This window comes from Seriola aureovittata, chromosome 19 (genome assembly GCF_021018895.1).
Source record: "Seriola aureovittata isolate HTS-2021-v1 ecotype China chromosome 19, ASM2101889v1, whole genome shotgun sequence".
Taxonomy (NCBI): Eukaryota; Metazoa; Chordata; class Actinopteri; order Carangiformes; family Carangidae; genus Seriola; species Seriola aureovittata.
In genome coordinates this window covers 12480258-12501127 of record NC_079382.1, presented here as the reverse complement: position 1 = coordinate 12501127, position 20870 = coordinate 12480258, and the positions used below count along the sequence as shown (strand labels likewise).

The following is a 20870-nucleotide window of genomic DNA, read 5'->3' as shown; positions in this document are numbered from 1 at the left end:
AACCTTTAAAAGCTTGCAGTTTCAAGTTTGGCTCCTTTGCTTTGGAGGGCAAAATGAATTTCACAGCTGCCTGAGGAGCTGGCCGCAGGCTGCAGCATCACCATTAACTAGTGTACAATTATGGTAATGGACATAACTCATCAGTAAAGGTTTTGACTGACACCACTAAATTTAAGTGTTTGCTCTTCACAAAGTCTGAATGTTTTCTAATTTAGTGAAAAAAGCTAAATAAATTGCTAAGACTCACCTGCGTCGTCTTCCTTGGAGCTGATGGATCCAGTCGTGCTGCTTGCTCCATCTCCCTCCTCGTCATCCTCCTCCTGATCCTCTCCGTAGGTACACAGTCCATGATCAAGATTTGTCTCCTGGTTAGCAGAAGTAGAGATGTGGGGCTCGTCCTGGATTTCTGAGGATGCTTCACTGCTCTCTGCTAATGGCTCAGAGCTCTCTGAAATCTCCTCCTCCTCCTGTTGCTCACTATTCTTCTCTTTCTCCTCTTCCTTTGTCGGCCTTCGCCGAGCATCTACTTCGTCTTCTGTTTTGGACAGGCTGGTTGTATCCGCATGCTGACCTGGAACCTGTCCATCGATTTGTTGGGGGCTAAATGGTGGCAGAAAAGAGAGTTTGGGTTTCTTGGAGACTGCTGGGGGCTTCTGTTTGACAGGGGAGCTCTTTGTGAGACTTGGCAATGATTCCTGCCTCTCATCTGTTTCCTTTCCGTTTAAGAAAAAGTAACACTGATCCTCTTTTCCATTTAAGACAGCACTATCTGGTGTCTCATCTGTGATACTGCAGTCCAATGACAACTCTTCTAAGAGCTTTGACACTGGTGATGGTGAGGAATTACGTGAATCGTCGTCTGGGGAGCTTTTAAACATGGGTAACACAGTGGGACGCTCCTGGGAGTGAGATTTCTCCAGGGTATGGGGCTTTAGACCCTGAAGGAGGTCCACCCCTGTCTCCTGAGCTTTGCCATTAATCTCCTTCTCTGGCCGCTTGACTGAGCGGAGCTGAACACTCTGTAGTGCAAACGGGGTGATTAGGGGCTTAGGTGAATTTGTGGGACTGCTGGAAGTAGCTGGTTTAGGAGCATCCTTCACTGTTTTCACTAGAGAGGGGGAGGAAGAAGGTAGAACAAAAGCAGGCAGTGGAGGAGGTGGAGGGGGCCCAAAGGAGGGCATGGGAGGGGGAGGCGGAGGGGGGGGGCTGAAGCTCCCATTGAAGGACGAACTGGGGTGGATTAGCGTTTCAGGGGATGGAGGAGGAGGGAATTCTGGGGAGGTGGAGCAAGCAGGGAGCGGGCTCAACGAAGTTCCCTGTGGAGTGGTTGGTAATGGGGGAGCTGGTGGAGGAGTCGGGGAACCTGCGCTCAAACTTGGTGCAAGAGGGGGAGGGAAGGGTGGAGGTGGGCTGAGAGGGGTGTTCGGAGCTGAGGAGGAGGAGAGGGGCAGGGGTGGAGGTGGTGGAGGAGGACCCGAGCTCTTCAGTGAATCTGAGGTGTTGGAGGAGAGGGAGGTGGAAGAGGAGGACATGGATACAGAAGAGAGGAGAGACGACTTCCTCTCAGGCACTTTGGGCTTGGGCCGGCTGCCCGAGGGAGACATGGACCTGACGAATGAGGGAACTGGGGTTCCAGCTGTGGGGGTGTTGGACTGGCTGGAGTAGCCGCTAGACGGGGAGGTCAGTCTGTGCACCCTGTCCGGAGAGGAGGTGGATGTTTTGGGCTTCACAGCCATCCCTCCCTCCTGGCCTGGAGCGCCAGGGGCCTGGCTGCTACTGTGAATCTCACCTCCATTCTGTAGTCCTCCTGGGTGAGGCCCAGCTGTTATGTTATCTGAGGCCGGAGGGGTCTGCGCCCTCTGGTCTCCATGGTTACGAGGGTAGTCCATGTAATAACCCCAGGAATCAGCATAGTCTGAACGCAAGCTGCTGGTGTCACTGTGAGCAGGCGTCACGTGGCATAGTGAGTATACGTTAGACACGCCGCCACAGTTTGCGTTAGCTACTAATGACGCTGCAGAGCTACCTGCACTGATGCTACTCTGACTGCGTGGCCGTAGCACCCAAGGGTCGTCGTAGTCGCTGCTCGGGCTGTGAGAGGGTGAAGACGGTGAAGCGCCCTTTCCTTTCCCTCCCCTCAGCCCTATCTGTAGGCTCTGCTGCAAACTGGCAATGAGAGTTTCATTAAGCATGGCGCCGTTTGGTTCTTTAGCACCACTGATGGCACTAACTCCTCCAAGGGGCTTTTTCGAAGCAGGCTTGCGTCTAAGAGAGTCTGTACGGGCTGGGGGCAGCGGAGGCTTCTTGGCCTTGCGAAGGGAGATGCTGCGAGATAGAGAGCGATCACTGTACAAGCTTCCAGAGTCTTCATGATTGGCCATCTCGCGGCACTCGTACATGCTGTGTCTGGTGGCCCGTCCAGCTGCTGCCCCGTGCCCACTGCCATGGCTACGAGAGCGCAGGCCAGAGTCCAGGTGCATGGAGGTGTAGTAGCCATCGTTGTCCTGGGAATAGAGTGAGCTTGAATCAGTAGTGGTCCTGGAGGAGAGGTCCAGGCTGCTATAGAGCTGGTTAATAGGAGTGGAACAGCTGGAGGTCAGAGTGCGATGAGGGACCACCACGTTTTCTGGTGTGTCATAGATCCACTGCTCCTCTGGCAGACAGGATGGAGGCGTTGGGGCCAAGGTGCTGTGGCTGTGTACGCTGCTGTCTGAGTGTCCTGACTCGCTAGCGGGTGCTGCAACGATCAGACCGCAATCGTGTTGTGTATGAGTGGGGGTAGATGTGGCCAAGGCTGGGCAGGTGGAGCTGTGGGTGAAGGCTGCTGGACTGGAGATCAGAGGGTCAGGGTTGGAGGAGGAAGCCAAACTGAGTGGTCGGCCTGTGGGATAAACTGAGACTGGGGAGTGGGACAGCTGACCGGAGGTGTTGAGGGCAATGACCTCAGTGGAGCTAGACAGGGTGGCATTGGGGATGAGTGAGGTGGAATAGGCGGCATGTGGGGAAACTACACAAGCTGGACCTCCACCCCACTCACAGGACTGTGTCCCCCTCACCTCCTGAGACTTGGGCCTGGGCAGGGTGCCTGTCCTTGGGACGTTTCTCATGTGTACCACTGTATCATCAACCTGAAGCTTTCCAATCTGCCTCTGAGGTGTCGTTTGCTCTTCTGACTTGATGGGGGTGCTGCTATAGATGGGATCAGCGCTGAGCGACACCCTGGCGCCCTGTCGTGGCAGACTGTGGAAACGGGAAGGGTCCCCGTTAAACTGATGTGGCAGCATCAAGATCCCGGAGCTGTCACTACTGGAGATGGATATACTTCCTGTTGAGGAGGAAGCAGAAATGCCGGCCATCTGGGCAGCGATTCCCTGTCCTCTCTGTGCCCGAATTCTTCTCATGGACGGGGGTACAACCTTCACTTCCTCGGTCTGGCAGCTCGAGTCTCTGGTCTCCGAACGTCGGAGGGCTGAGTTGACACTCCCAACGCGGCCCAAAGTGGAGTACTGTCCCGGGATGAACATGGATTGCGGCCGGAGCTCTCCACCACGTCCTTTTGCTGCCGTCAAAGGAAAGACAGAAAACAAGATGAATGTGTGATCGATCAAAGTATCTCCTGTTTTCTCTTCTTGCTCCAATACCCTTGTTTTTCCTCTCCATAACTTCTTCAGCCACAATGCCTTCTGCTCTTCAGCTAGACTATCAGATAAACTGCGATCACAGGGAAGCTAATTAATTTGATTTGTTGTAACCCTGCATCATGTGTTAATAACTTCTGGTCTTCATTAAGAAGGACAGGATATGAGGGGAGACAGGGAGAAGAGAAAGAGACTCTCTACTATGTTTCCCCTGCTTATCTGGCTCTGGCTCAGTTCGATAGAGAAGCAAATAGCCTCCTGGGGTCCAGGACAGGCAGCTGGTGAGGCATGAGGCAGCCACAAACAAGCACATACATGGACACAAAAACTACACACACACAAACACACATCTGCACGCATATACAGTGCTGAGATAGTCATGCAGTCATACAGGACAGAACATACAGAATATGCGGATACAAACACACAGAAATGCAGATACATAACAAAGACACACACACACACACACACGCAGATACATAACAAAGACACACACACACACACACACACACACACACACACACACACACACACACACACACACACACACACACACACACACACACACACACACACACACACACACACACACACACACACACACACACACACACACACACACGCTGAACATACCGGCTGGAAAACAAACAATTTGAAGAATGTGCTGTAAAACTGGAAAGGATGTCTAGTGTGTCTCCCATCTGTGGTGGCTCTCCTGTTGATGCTCCTATTCCAAAACATACACACTATTGCGTCCTTTCTTCTCTCTCGCTGTCTCTAAACCACACATACACTCTCCTTTGCTAAAAGCTGGAGTGACAGCTTGGCTGCTGCTGCTGCTGCGATAGATTAAGCTGCAGGTCTACTTCGCAGGCAGCTCTAGAGCAGAGAGAGGGAGGGATGAAGCACTGGGACAATTACCCCGGCCCAGTAATCATGACATTCAGACGCTGTCGTCAGCTGGGCACTAACCAGACTTTAAAGCTCTTTTCCTATCAGGTAATCTTATCGCACAGAGAAACGACTTTCTCCTTAAATACTGCTGTCACCCTACAGCTCAGAGATGCGTAAACAAACAGCAGCCACGCGGTGAAGTCAGCACAGGACAGTGTCGGCTTAGCGAGCTTAGTGTTTGCTTAACACCCAGCTCAGATGAGTAACTATGGGTAAAGGACCTCTGAACCTTCATATTTGCTATTAACCCCTCATGCGTTTGGTGGGTTTGAGGATCATATGTTCTGAAAACATTGAGGCAAGAGAGGAAGGGGGGGGGGCTTTTAGTTGTCCATGATCAGAGGCCCAACGTCTGATAATCAGTACATGGTGGTAAGCAAGACACACATGGGACACATGCTAAGATTATCAATATGGCCCCAGGATTAAGGCACAGAAACACAATTAACACACAGAATTCACAGAAATGAGGCAGCACAAAGTTGACCCCGAAGGATTATGACACAATACGTATTTAAGTATGGCAAACCCTGTACTTAACTTCTCTTATGTGACATGATTTTCCAACAGGCAAAGTCTAAAAGGAGATTATAATATGGCAAAAGTTTCTCGAGGAGGAAAAAGGGCAATATTGAAACCACAAAACAACTGAAAAGGATTTCATAACTGGTTCTTGGCGTTGGATACAGTTAAACAGGGTGGAGGAGAGCAAACGAGGACACTTGGTGTGTGTAACTGAAACAGGGAAAGACTGAGCAGCTGCAGGGCCTTGATCCAACACTGTGGACTTGCATGTGTCATTCTCTCCTTCTCCATATGACATACTCAGAACAATACCAGTGGAGTGTGTATTGTCCAGTCAGTATACAGTTTTGTTGATGGAAACATGATTCCATAGAGTTAGGTTACAGGAAGTCATGAAAGGAGGAGGGCTACTTGTCCAGAGTGTTGGTACAGGTCTATGGACAGTAGAGGGCAACATATAGCCCCACAGTGATCCATACCTAGCTCCTGGTTGATGTTGTCAGGCAGCCCTGATATTGTCTTTCTGCGTTTGACCTTCTTGGGCCGGCGGGACACGGTGTCAGTGTTAATGAGGGAGCGCCGGATGCTCGCCTGTCGGTCAAACACTGCCCCTGGTAGCCGGGAGGGCGAGAGCAAGGCAGGCGGACACACAGGCAAACAGCAGTCGGTTAGTTGGAAGGAATAAACTCAACAACATGCAGTTTTTTTTTGTTTTTGTTTTTTAAAAGAGTTGAACATGCAACGTCAACAGGGCGGGAAACCTAAAGGGTCAGTTCAACCAAATAACGAGGCATTTTCTCTCTTCCATCTAGGTATATCTAGCCATGGAGAGAGTTTTGATTTTATTTGCTCAGGGTTTTGAGACACAAGTCTGAGATAATATTAGAGGTAAGTGAGAAAATGTTTTTTTCTTATTTGGATGAACTGACCCATTTTCAGCCACCACCCAAAGTGTTGAAAAACAATTCACCGGCCATTTCCACTCTTTTACTAACAAAGCCTTCGTTTTTAGAGCAGAAAATGGCTGTGAAGCGTTAAGTGGGGCCACAGTCTAGTAAAGAAAACTTTACTTTTTTTGGCTGATTTCCAACCCTGAATACAAGTAACTGTCGACATATATGTAAGATACAGTGTGTGAGAGGTAGAATACATGCTATTACCACAAAAACACATGCACAGGACAGATATGAGATGAAGCAAGCACGCGCATATACACAAACACACACCCAGTCTTTCATTCCTCTCAATATCTTTCTCACTCTCTGTCCAGTTTCCCTGGAGGAAGAACAATATCTCACTATGAACTGCTCTTCTTTCTGCTATCTGGCTCACTGGGGACGGCCTGCAGGCGTTAGGGAAATAGAAACTGATATGAGGGCAGATAGTGTCTATCACATTTCCCCTCAAAGTGACAGGAAAGTCCCTGATCTCTCTCTGTGCCTGTTTTACTCTCTCTTTCTCAATAATCTAAGGTGACAGCAGATGAAGTCAACAGTGATTTACATGGAGTGGGACCACATTAAGCTCTCATTAGTGCCTAAAGGATGATGGGATCACAGTTATATCGGTCTTGACACCAGCAAAATTTAGATGTTGATACTCAACTGAAATTTTTACACCCTATTCTCAAATGATGCAGATGTGAGTTTATATCTTATAATATATTAAACAATATTGCTAACTGAATGAGATGCAATATATACAAATATATGCATGTATGTGAGAGACATGCTAACATGGGAATAGCGTTGACACATTTTGCTTTGTACGGGTGTTCATCTGTCAAACGCCCTGTGATCTGACATAAAGTCAGTGAAAAAGCCTTGACCCTTGGATGAGCTGTCACACAATTTTCAAACACAAACGCACGCTCACACACGCATAAAGGAAGGTGAAGGTCAGTCTCCCGGAAGCATGATGGAAGGGGGGAAAATACAGAGAGATACAGGAGAAAAGCCAGACACCCATGACTGACACAAGCTGTTTTTTTTCCCTCAGTGGATGACTGGGCACAATAATTGATTAGTCTATATCCACTCAGCCACAGAGGGTTGATTAAAAGAACAGTCTGACAAATTTGCTTATTGGACTCATTCACTTATTTTTTCTTTGCTGCCTTACTGAGAGTAAGAAGGGACAATCGATGTGAGATACAGTATATGCAAAAGACAGTTAGAAAATTTTTTTTGAAAGCATGTTTTTACTTTTGTTGGAAGGTAACTCTCCTCCTCCTTCCAGCCTTTGTGCTAAGCTAAGCTAACTATGACATGTAGCTTTCTCTCTGTATAAAAAAAAGGTGTTGTCGACGACACACTGATATTTGCAGGCTCCCAAAAGTTTTACTTCTGCAACATTTCAGGTTTTGTAGGTCAAAACGTTCAGGAGACTGCAAATTCCAATGTTTGGACAACATCTACACTGTGCCCCTTTTTTTTTGGACTCTCCATATTAAACATGATGAGCTAATGCTCGGTGAGACAGATAATCAAATCGTCAGAACATTCCTTTAAGACAAACAAAACAAAACGTGTGATTGATGGTGAGAGATTGAGAGGTTAATGTTACAGAATCGACACCATGGATGAGGCCAGATCAAACCTGAGGTAGTTTGATATTTCTATGTTTCTACTGGATCTGGAACTAGAGGACCAGGACACTGATGGGGACTGGTCGCTACTCACTAGTGGTTGAGATATGGACAACATGGCTGAATGAGTGCAGTTGTCAGGACATGTGCCGTACCTGTGACGTTGATTGCGACTATGTCCGTAGGCACGGCCTGGGCCACCTGCCTCATCTTCTCCTCCGGGGTGGGGAGGGCTCCGGCCTTGTTCCATATCACCTTTCCGTCAACCTCGGACACCTCCCCTTCTCCCCCCCCTCCCTGCGGGGTCTGGGGCCTCATGGAGAGCTGAGATTTGTCGTCCTCCACCGACGAAGCTGTGGACTGGACGAGAGGGAGCAAGTTTTAATGAGACGTAGACGTAGAACATGAAGTAAGGAACAGGAGTGGGGAGATGGGAGAGAAAGGTGAATGGAAAGAGAGTAGAGACAGAATAGAAACAAGGAATGAAAAAGAAGAAGAAGAAAAGTGACAGGTAATTTAGATGACAAGGGACGAGGGAGAGAGCGGAATGCATAAGGGAAGAAAGAGGCAAGACAGGAAAGTAGAGCGACGGAGGTGAGAGAGATGAAACATGGATGGAGGGTAATGAGAGACAATGGAAAACAAATGTATAGTTGTATTGAATTATAGCACAGAACTGATGGATAAAGTAAAACGTCAATGTAAAATGTCAAAAGAATATAAGAAAAGGTGAGTGGGAATAGAATATTATACAACTTAATTGTCCAAAACCATAACTGACAAACTGTTCAGATATATTGGCACATAAACAGACTTTTATATATTGCACTGCTGTGACCTTTAGCTTGTGGTGCTGTAAACATATTTCACGATCAATCAAACCTAAATGGAAACACACATACGTACAGTACACACTACACAACATACACGAACACGATCAGAGTGAACGGGCCGCGCAGTTTGAGATGGGAGGAAAAAAAGAAGTGAAGAGAAAAAGCGAGAGAATCACTCATGCATTAAACTGTCAGAAGAGTTCTCATTCGTGGAGCAGAATTTACTGCAGATATGAAACAAAACAATGTTTTAAATTGAGCTGTTTAGTCAACAGCAAAACCTCAGATTAATACTTGTGAAAAAAATGAAGTCAATGCCAAGGTCCATTTGAGCTTAAATTATTAAATGACATAAATATTTAAATGTGAGGACACACCAGCTTGAGTTCAGAGCCACAGTGATCCACGAATGTCTCTGGTTAAAGATCAGTTTCAGGAGCAAAACCATCAGTCCTTACTTTCACTGCATCAGCCAAAATTAGTTTGTTTGCATCCAGAACACCTTCAGCTTTTACGCCATGGGAAAAAAAAAACAACTGGTAGGAAATCTTCCGTGTGATCTTGTTTCAGATACATTTCCCAGCAGCTCCCAAATGTAACCCCAGCAATAAGTCCCTGTTTCCACTACTGTTTACCCTGACAATCCAAACCCTCAGACTGGCTAGAAAACATGGTAATTAGTGTTTTCATTCAGACCACGCATGGATAAATGTGAGAAATAAGTGGGAGGCAACAGAAGGGGGAGGAGAGGGAAGAATTTTGGGAAAAGCCTTCAGTGAAAGAGTATGGTGGCAAGCATGGCTTGTTATTTTGCATCATTGTGGCTCATCCAGGAGCCCTGTTTCTCCTTTTGAAGCTACTGTCAGGCAAAGTTAGGCTCACTGGCCTCAGGACAACAGGAAGGGATGGGGGGAAAAGAGGGGACAGGGGGACAAACAGAGGAAGAGAGGAAGGGGGAAGGAAGGCAGAGAGGAAGAGGATTGGCTGGGGTTGAAGAGAGGGAGAAAGGGGGTGAGTGTGCAGAAAGTACAAACACGGATAACGAGAGATGGGAGTCGACAGTTTAGAAAGACAACAGCATGTTATGGAGGTCACAGGTCGAGGCAGGCATGAAATGAGGGACTGGCATCGAGGGGCTCCGGGGGTGAATGGGGACCCCGATAATAACAGTGAAAGACTCGCTGGCCCTTTCAGGACCCCAAATATCATGTCTGAGCTTTTGTGTGTGAGAAATAAAAATAGGGAGATGACAAAAGAGAGAAGAGGAGGCGTATCTGGCCGTCAAACTTTCTAAACTTCACACTAATCGTCTGCCAGACAAAAGAGCAATGAATAATTTTATAGTAGTAATAGTTTTTGTCTGATTTATTTTCTTGTTGTACTTTATCCCTGTCTGCTTCCTTAACCTCTGCCTCTCTCTTTTTCTCTGTCTCTCTCCATCCATCACCTTCCTATGAAATTAATGGACTGTGACAGACAGAGTGAGTTGAACATTAAATTCAGCTGTGCTTTTTCATGAGAACGTGACTGTTAACTTTAATCTGGTTCTTAATGTTCCATTGATCCCAATAAAATATCCCAAAATCTGATCATATCACAGTGTCAGTCACAGTAAAAGAACTTAAAATCCTAAACTTCTAAAACTTTTTTTAAAAAACCGATAGAAACTGATAAACTTTATATAAATCATAAAGTTAAAGTGGGAGAAGAGACTGAACTAAAGCTGAAAAGAAGCTGTGAAGAGACTCATAAAATGTATATCTCCAGTCCCAACCACTAGAGGGCAGACTGATACTGTTTAAATCACTGGAGGTGAGTTGTCGCATTGATAAATCAGCACTAGACTATACATGCAGTGCCACTGACTGTTATACAGTTGTTTGTTTATCTTACAAGGTTAACCACAAATAAATACATAGAAATACGTATGTGTGCTGTGCATATGGATACCTTCTTGTCATTTTCATCGTCCTCGTCATCCTGCAGGCTGCTGGTGGATTGAATCGGGTCAGAAAAGGTGGGACCCTGGGAGTAGTACTGGGAGCTCCGGAAACCATCTTTCCTCAACTTGTCACATTCTGAAAACAGACAGAGAAAAACAGACATGTTATTTACAAAAGAGTTTGATGGATGAGATCTTTGGCTCAAATTAGGATTTACTGGGTAGCTATGATGATGACAAATCTCTATTTAATAACCCATCTTAGAACACAGCTTTTGTAGACTGTGGTGCAGAACAATTTTTACTGTTTGGAGAAAAACAAATATATTATCAGAGCTTCACCAACCATACAGCCTCATTGACAACTTTGACTATTTAAACAGACCCAAATGGTCAATACAAACAGGGGCAATGGAATGCACAATGCTTCAAAGGCTACAGTAATTTGTGCATAATTCATATTTAGAATAAATCAGCCAATAACCCCATTATACAATTGATATTTATAAGACATAGCTGTGTAACACTTATAAACTCTACACAGTATACCATTGGTTTTGTATTTGTGTGTGTGTGTGTGTGTGTGTGTGTTAGTCACGAGAGTGCAGTCCCTGTTGGATGCTGCTGAGCGCTGCTCACACCTCCTCTCGTCACCACCTGCTGCGATGTGAGTGTGATGTATTTGCGAGTGTGTGTGTGATAAGAAGCGAGTTTATAACTGAATGTGTGTGTGTGTGCAACCAAAAGAGGAGGGTGTCAGTTTCAGTCTGTCACACACAGATGGCAGAACTGTCCCCCTCTCCTCCACCACCCCTCCCACCCCCCCTTGTCTCAGGGAGCATTTAGCACATCATCTCCCTCTTTGACTGTCTGCTGATAGATCTAATAGTGCATCCTTTGTCTGGTGTTTTAATAGCTAATTATATGCATGTAGTATTACTTCTAACGCCTCAACTAAAACACACAGTAGAGGATTATCCGCGCTTCTACTGCTGCCTGCGGGATAACGAAATCTAACAAACTGAGGGAAACCTTACATGGATCTGTTTTAATGAAGCACATCTTGAAAAAAGTCTGAACATGTCCCTCTCACCTACAGTACCAACCTAAAAGCTTTCATGACTATTTTTGTGGGTTTCCCTGCATATTATTCATACAAATGTAAAAAACCCTCCGGGCCAGTCTTTCATCTTGCATCTTGGGGATTTATTCAGTGTGTGATGCCCAATCAAGACACCTTTTGGTGAATTACATGTATACCAAGGCACATGCACAACCGTTTTAGCCTTGCACCTCAAAGATTCTGCTTGTGATCCCTTTTATGTCCCATCCATCTCCATAGCTAATTACAGCCCATCTCTACGGAGCGACACACCGGTGCATGTATAATACTGTCAGTTAATGGATCCTAATGGGGTTGGCAAACATTGCTACTGTAACAACAAGCTGATGTGGCAGTGGTGTGGAAGAAGGGATTTAGGAAGCATGATGATAATGAGCATGATGACGGGGAGCGGAGCTGATTGGTGACAGTTAATAAAATAAATAAGCTCTGATGAGCTGAGAGCTGCTTGTTGCTAGGCAGAACTGAAGGGAGGGGTAAGTGACACCAGAGGAGAATGAAGGATGTTGTGTACAAATATAATATAATGATATGAACGGGGTATATGTATCTATATTTCACAGTAGCATACAAATTTGCTTTAACTGGCCTTAAGCAGCATGGTGCCTATCAGTGCACCAAATAGGCACCAAAAATGTGCATAAGATAGTCACTGAAATGGCAGTGTAATGTCAAAAGTGGAATACTACACATATTTAGAGCCTGGATAACTAATCCCCAAAAATATTTTCAAATACAATTTGATCCTGGTTGTGTCCGCCAGTTTGCAGAAAACCTATGACCTTGTATGTCTCTTCACTGGTGTTCGAGCCTGAACACATCACCATTTACTGTGCAACTTTTCTTTAAGGTAGTCAATTTAACTGTCAATGCAAAGTATGAACCTAATGATGATGGATATGGGATTATATTGGTTAACTGTCTTTGATATTCTGTTTGACGTTGTAAGAGAAGCTTGGATGCAGAGGGGAGTAAGAAAAATATTTCTTTAATTAGTAATTAGTTCCCTGATGTATTTGGACCTGCTGGCACGCTCTCTGTAACTGACGAGCCGTCCGCAAAAGCCTCGACGCTTAACACGAGCTTAAACCCATGTGAGTGTGAAAGGAACAAAGAGAGGATGCACGTTGCAATCTGATTGGTTATTGATTATTCTTGCAGAGCAGAAAGCAGACTCGTGTACCTTGCTATGGCCATGCTGGTGGCACTGAATTGAATGACTTGTTACAGGAGCTGCACGTGGTTTACACACAGCACATAGTTATAACTATTATAAATATGTGAATTGTGGGCATTTAATTCCTACAGAGATGGTTGTATCACTGTATTTAGAGATAATGTTCAATAAAACTGTCATTACTATGAAAGGTCTAAACTTATTTTCCTAAGGCTGGGCTGTAACTAAGTGTGTGACCGCCACTCTCAGCTTCCCAGGAAGAGACAAGAGCGAAAACAAACATCAAGACTTAAATGGACAGCACAGATGCTCTCATTGGACACCTGTTGGCTTTCAGTTAGGACCCCTGGGGCTGGTAGGTGATGATAGGAGGCTAGGATGGTGGAAAGATAAAGGGGGGCTGCATTAATCCTACCTCCCAGGTGGTGTTTTATCTATGTTTGCGTACCAAGCAACATCAATATTGCAGGATGTGATGTGCAACAACAACAGCACAGGGGTCAAACAATGAGAAAGACAACGGTAACGTGTGTGTGTGTGTGTGTGTGTGTGTGTGTGTGTGTGTGTGTGTGTGTGTGTGTGAGTGAGTGTGTGACGGCAGGTGACTAAGTCTTTACACACCCTAAGCATCACGTTACATACGCCTCCTCTCCATTTACCTCTCTTTCTCCCTTTATCTCAGTGTCTTTTTTATCTGCTGACACACAAGGCCACCCCAGCATGTACACAATCCTTTTACTGTAACACACCACCCATGTACACACATACACACCCATATACACACTTCTAGCTTTTCTCCCACCTGCCTCTAAAATCTTTATCAGAGGAATGGGCGGACACAACGCAACTTTCCCAGGAACTCTGGGTGAAAACAGGTGCCAGTATCGACTGGTTTTCCCACTTCCTGTTCTGGTAAAGTTGTGAGAATATTAGAAAGTCGTCACTCTTTTGCGACTTGACTCCCTGTGTTTGCTTGCCAACAAGAGTGTGCCTAATCTCGTCTAATTGTACTGGACAAACAGGAAGAAGAGGATCTCACACTGTTGTGTTGTTGGCTAAACACAAATTACACGTTTAGACATTTTTACAGCTGTGGAGAACTCGATGTGTTGGGGTCTTCACCTTGATGCCATGAAATGTGATCATGTCAATCAACATTCCCATAAGTGATACTTGTCATGGTGTACATTTTGGTTGATTTGGCTGAAGGTCGGGCATTTGGACATGTCAAATTACATTTGCATTCTGGGAAATTGTAAGGAACACTTTTCCTAACTTTTTGACATTTTCTAGACCACGCAATGAATCCATCAATCGAGAAAATGATGTGCAGATAAACTGAAAATATATTGTTAAGCCTAATAAACAACCAAGATTTTTCTAATGACTGTCCTGAAAAATACTCAATGCGCACAAATTTCGCTAATGAATCCTCAAGCTGTGGACTGCTGGCTATTGATGTTTGGTGTCACTCCTGACAATATTCATCAAATCCTTGAATATGTGAGCCTGCAACAATGCAAACCCAGCACCTTCCAACTGATTCCTCTAACCCCGATGTTCTCTGTGTTCATGGATCCGCTCTAAGTTTGGTTAGTGATCCAATTTGAATCATCCTTACCTCGCAGTGCGGTCTTGAGGTTGACTTTGGCCTGGCGGTGGAGATCTTCTACGCAGGGCGGCCTGCTGCCTGGTAGGAAGACGTTCTCTTGCTGGTGCCACGGAGCTGTGTAGTGAACCGTCCACTTGCTCTCCTCATCCAGGTTAGACACCGCTGCACAGACACACACAGCAGGTTATGGAAATTAGTGTATCATTCATTATCTTTCAAATTTCACTGGCCATGGTGGATCTCCTGAAGGATGTTTTTCTTCATCATTCATCAACACTATTGTTGTCAAACTCAAGCCACAGTTGTAATCTAATGGATGATGTAATTTGCACTTTTACGAACTTTTTGCGTCAGCTCACCAATTGTAAGATTAGACCTTTCAATTATGGATCAGAAATTTTCCCCTCCAAGTAGAACTGGCTACCGAAAGGGTTTGTCTATATTTGTAGAAGAAGAGGAAGGGGAAGGACAGCGAGGTGCTTTGTAACGAGGTGTCAGTCTTCACACCAACAACATGACACGTATCTGAGACATCCCACAGTTAGTAGGACACACATCTCAGAGGGCGAGTGATAAACTTGGAGGGAAACTTCGGCCCTGTTCAGACCTGGCATTAACATGCCCCTCGGCTGATCTGATCTCAGGCGGACAGCTATAAGCACATCCGTTCACATCTGGAATTAAAACTGTATCTCCAGATCCATCTCTGGTGACCGCTTGTGACTGGATCTCACTTCCTCGCTCTATATGCAAATACATGTACACAATTCCTGTTAAAACCAGATGTGCTTGTTTTCTTAGGCAGTCCAACTATGACAGACAGGTCCGTTGTCAATGTGAGTGAGAGAGAAAAAGCGGAAGGGAGGGGCTGAGCAAATCATTGCACAATGAATTCAGGTTTTACCGATTTGAAATGGTAAAAAAAATAAAAGTAATAAAAAAAGTCTGTATGTGGCGGTCAGCGGGGATATTGTGGCGAGCCACCACAAATAAATCACTTTAAATGATCAGATTACCCAAGGCGCATGTTAATGCCAGGTCTGAACAGGGCTGCTGACCAGCAGATACCCAGCTCACAAAATGTAAACAAACTACTGAAAATGACCAAAAGCGAGGTTCCTTATTCTTACAAAGCCAGAGTACGTCCTTTCAAGAAACAGTAAAGAATTATGACAACACCACTGACGAGAAACCCGACTGTATAAACGTTCAATACACAGTATAGTAGTCTAAATAACAATAACTCATTCATTGACTTTAACCTCAACATTCAAGGTCAGGTAATACAATGTGGAACACAACATACACAACCAGTTAAGTTGAAACCATTTCCACAAAACAGAGAAAATAACCTATTTTGTAACAAATAGCTGAGGTGTTAATATCAACGTAATAAAACATACACATTATCTAAAGTTCAGGCTTACCAAGTGAGCGAATCCAAGCCAAAGTTGGTGATCGTGGATGTAGTACTATTTCCATTTAAACAGCAAAAGGTTAGTCAAGACCAGCATCTGTGTGTCCCTGTCCTGACCAAAACACCATGTCCATCTGACTGGGAGAGAGGGAGAACGAACCGGGAGGAAGGGGACGGGTCATGTAAAGGGGCTGGGGCTGTTTTTGTTTGAGGGTTTTTTCACAGGTGCTAATGAGCCATCCTAGGTTGAATGGTGAGTGTGTCTGTCGGGGGAGGACAGAAGGGCTCCAAGGCAGAGGTATAGGGTGGGGGCCTGCAACTTCAATTTAGTCAATGGACAAAGTGTGAGACAGTTTGTAACTGCTTTGATATACAAATAATCCTGACAGGATTCAACACTGGCCTTTTTCAAAGCTCTTACGTAAGTGACCAGTTCAACTTTACTTATATGTGTCCATTAGAGATCTTCAACTTAATGAGTACAACAACTTTAAACGTAGTTTTTTAGGTGGATTTATAGGGGACAGTGCAGTGTGTCATGTCCTGCTGCTGCTGGTAATTAATAGTGTAACGTCTGTGCAGGCAGTTTAGGAATGGGTGACCGTTAGGAGTGGCTCCAGCAGAGGAGAAGGGTCATTGTGTTTATTCATGTTCCCTTTCATTCTGTTCCCAAACACCTCTTTTTTTTGTCTGTGATCTGTACTCTCTCCTTTTTTCCTCTCCTGCCAAATTAAAACTCCCCATTCCCATTTGTTGCTTGCTCAGTCATGTAAGAGTGCAAATATCACATGTACACAGTAAGCCTGGGTCAAACAGCGCTTGTTTGCTTGAAGCTATAACAACAATATGGGTGAGGTGTAACACCCAAAGCAATACAAGCTGCAGGAATGCAGTGTGGTGTATGTTCTGTCACCGATTGATAGCTATCTCAGTTGAATCAATGTCTTCAGGGCGGCAATTAACAATTATTTTCTTTAACGGTTAATGTGCATATTATCTTTTTTGATTAATCACTAGTTTTGTTTTGACGGGAGTCATTGAACACTTATGGCACCTACTGCTTGCTGCATGGGATGGGTGCAAGCACTCTAGATAGTGTGTATTGATTGTCTTCCCCTGTGGTTAGACACGCTGTCTTGCAGCGTGCCTGCATTGGTCAGAATAATCAATCAAATACATCACGAGGCAAAACTCGTCTGACCACAAGTTTGGACTGGAGAGCTGCACGAGGCTGACACACAAAGCCACACACTCACACTAGGTTCAGTTGTAGCAGTAAATGTGAAGGTTAGCCTTGTAGCAGGTTTGAATCCACTCAAAAATATGTCACAACCTTTGAGCAAGGCACAGCCACCGCAGCTGTGTGTGACTAAGAATACATGTTTGAATCATCCTGCCAGGCTAAGTAAAGATTATAAAAACTCAATTTCTTTCAAACAAAATTTAAAATGCCCTTGCCCTCTCACCCACACTCAACACAGGTAGCCCTCCCCCACCGTCCATTTCTGACTATGGGGCTTGAATAGACCTCAGTCAGGCTATAAGCAGACCAAGAACACGGTGACTATGGACACAAAGCTTTTATTGTCCCTCTGCATGAGTCTCCACATCAGGCCTTTCAGTGCCACAATACCTCCTAGCCCCTCATCACACACACTCACACTCACACTCACACACACACACACACACACACACACACACACACACACACACACACACACACACACTGGACTGTGGCGCGAAAGTCTTTCAGAAGTTCACTAATCCCTCTGTCCATTTTCACATCCCCTCTCTCCCTACGCCCATTAACAAACACAGACTGAGGGCAAACAGGCTGCTGAAAACTCTGAAAGACAAACTACCCACAAGGTGCATCAGAGCTTAAAGTGCAGGAGGCTACCTGCAGTAATCCCTGGGAAAAAGTGTCTGCACACACACGCACGCCAGAGGTATTAGCTGTCATGATTAATAACAGTGGTCGAATTGTATCGACAGTATCTACGTTAATCCTGAAGTGGGTCCCCGATTGCCCACCAATCAGTATTGAGCATTACCGCATGATACAACTTTCTGTGTTTCATAAGGGTCAGCATGACCTTGGTTCAGGTTAGCTTTTTAAATATATATCATAGATTTATCCTATACAAAGGAAAAATTGGTCAATTGTGGCCCTGAAAATTATGCTCCACAAAAGGGTTGTAAGTATAAGATCATCATAATTAAGAGTTACTTTGAGGAAATCTGCCTCTTTACAGGCTCTAAAATCTGACTGAACTGTTTTCTAACTGACATGTTTTAACTGGTAAAATGTCAAGAAAGTCCTCATACCCTTGAAAGACTATTTTTTTTAACTTTAGCAAAAAAGCTTTGATCCACATTGGTGACATGGAACAAATGAACCACAGAGAACCTCCAGAACACCCACTGAAAGTGAGCAATGCTGAGCTAGGCGTCTACATCCTCCTGCAAAATAAAAGCTCTGGATTGCAGTGGAATACCCAGGTGCTCAGCTAAGGAGCAAAGTGCAGGCGTGTGCAAGATGGATACAAGATAAGAAGTACAAAAACGCTGAGCTGATGATTAACAATATAACCTCAGCCTTGACTTCAACACACACATGCACAGGCTATATATACACCTGAGATTATATTCTGCACAAGTAGCTTTCCCTGCATCAACCAGGTCTTTGTCAAACATACTCACTTGCTTAATACACAGCCACTGATAAAATAATAGCATTGGAGTATTAACAAATCCTCCTAACCATAATCTTCATGGTACAAAGACATAGTGTAGCTTCCTTTATTACCAAGCTCAAGTTAGCTGAAACATTCATAGCTAAATAAACAAGTTGTGATTTTAAGCGCCTCCAGCTGCCACCTTTACAAATGCTGTCGGGTCATTTAGTGCTAATAGTTGTCGGCTATGAGAAGTCTTGGCCCAGTGGTTACCTGGTAACAGGGTGCAACAGAGAGTTGTGTCTGGGCTCAGCAGAGGAAGCGCAGGAGGTAGTACGCCCACAGAAACCATTAGTTGAAATAAAGTAATTTAAAACTCATTAAGGCTGCTATAGATTCACTTCTGATACAGAAAAGCCTAAATGAAGCAATGAAAATGGTTATGTAAAACAGTTGAAACCAATGGAAAGCTGTTGGGAAATTCAGGCACTCAATCCCCAATAATATTCCTGTCAGAAATGATGCAAAACAAGACTTGGAATTTTTTTCAGTGTTCATTTAAACTAACTGCTGTTCCCTTGTTTTACTTTCAATGTGGAAACTAAGTTCAAACTACTCAAAACACAAATTACTGATCAGCACTGAGCAGAAGTAAAAAAAATCTTACCCTTCCTTTTGAAGTATTTAATCACAGATTTTAACGAGGTCCCGATAAAAACCATTATTCCCGTTGAGTGTATGTGTCTCTCACTTGAAAAAGAAGTGCCCTAATGAGGCACAAAAAAACTGAAACTGGACAAATCCAGGGAAGAAGACGGGATGACGGAGGGCTGGCGTCGGCTCTCCTCCGCTTACATTCTCACTTCACGGCTGAGTGTGTGTGTGTGAGCGTCTTCTACGCTGACAATGAGCCTCTACTCCTGTCTGTCTCTCTAAACACACACACACACGGTCCACCACTCCCCCCACCACCACCACCACTCCTCCCTCTGGCAGTCCAGTCCTCAGAGACACACACACACACACAGCAGGAGGGGTGTAGGACCGGCCCCTCTGTTCCTCTGTGCTTTGGTTACCAAGGAGTCCTGGCTGCCTCTCCCTTTATTTCTCATCATCAGTCGTTCTCTCTCGCTGTCTTTCTCTCTCTACGCTGTCTTTCTCTTCGCTCTGCGGGACTCAAAAGATAGCTGAAAGTTAAACCCTGCGAACGAACAGGCACACTCTCACTGGTTTGCCGTGAGTGTTGATTCTCTCTCTTGCTGTCTTTTCCTTACTCTCTACCCTGCTCAACTCTTGGAAAAGTAATCAGTGCTCTGCCTCTTCCGCTGCCACGGCAGTCATCTGGGGAATTATGCATATAATTAAACTATCAGCTACCTCTGCAGGAGAACCTTGTACATCCTTGGAAAGAAAGAAAAAACATGTTGAGCTTTTCACAAGGTATTCTCAGGAGGATGCAGCTTCCACCTGCATGCAAAGTGTAATGCAAACAGGAAACATTATTACACATCACACTAATGCACTGACATTTATCTAGTTTGATCTCATTTTCACCATTTTATGGTTTGTAAAACACCGTTACAGAAGAGGACTGCAAGAATTCAGTCCAAGTTTTCAGACACCTTCTACAACCAGAACAAAAATGGATTATGCTTTTGATCTATATATAAATCTTTTTTTTTTTTCTTTTTTCTGGACGTTTTCTATCAACCCTCTGTCTGATCACTCCCAGCCTGCTGCGTGTGCACATGGCCACTGAATCTGTGCCACATGAATATAGATCACATACAATCCTCCCATTGTCCAATCCACTCACAATCTATCAAACACACAAGCACACACACACACACACACACACACACACACACACACACACACACACACACACACACACACACACACACACGTAAGAGTAGGACAGCCCCTCCTTTTGCGAACGTATTTCTTTTCAGCCCAAATGGTAGAGGGGCGAGAGGGAGGATGGGAGGGGGCTGCAACAAGAGCTTGAATGGGAGTGCAAATGATCCTTGAATTTGTGAGCAAAAAGGATTCCCCCTCCTCCCTCCCTTCCTCCTTATTAGACCTTGCTCATCTGAATCTTTCAGACCCATCACTGAAGTGCTGTTTGGATTTGTCTGTGTGTATACTGGTTGGTAACATTCATTGTTTTTGCAGTCTACTGTATGCTGTTAAGAGCCTGTTTTCAGTATTAGTTGGCCACTTATGTTCTTGAGTGATGAAGCTTTGAATGTGGGGAATGTGTCATTAGCTTTTACGCAGACAAGTTCATACACATCAGTACTACTTACACCTGATGTCAAGGTCATCAAGAGTGGTCGCTGAAATGTTTAAACCAGAGATCCAAATGGCAGGAGCTATGAAGT

The 20870-nt window shown here is 44.9% G+C and overlaps 1 protein-coding gene across 9 annotated transcripts in view; it reads right to left on the bottom strand.

Annotated features, from left to right (window-relative positions):
* The window catches only part of nhsl1b (NHS-like 1b), a 105231-nt gene that overhangs the window by 6754 nt on the left and 77607 nt on the right, over positions 1–20870 (bottom strand). For 7 of the 9 annotated variants that reach the window (XM_056405738.1, XM_056405739.1, XM_056405740.1 and 4 more), the window contains exons 2-6: positions 14401–14553; positions 10488–10615; positions 7860–8064; positions 5597–5728; positions 248–3559 (exon numbers count right to left, since the gene is read on the bottom strand). In XM_056405738.1, coding sequence (XP_056261713.1) covers positions 248–3559; positions 5597–5728; positions 7860–8064; positions 10488–10615; positions 14401–14553 — 3930 coding nt within the window. Of the gene's footprint in view, positions 1–247; positions 3560–5596; positions 5729–7859; positions 8065–10487; positions 10616–14400; positions 14554–19153; positions 19412–20870 lie in introns of those variants that run through there. The other 2 variants (XM_056405742.1, XM_056405744.1) reach the window with 2 other exon arrangements.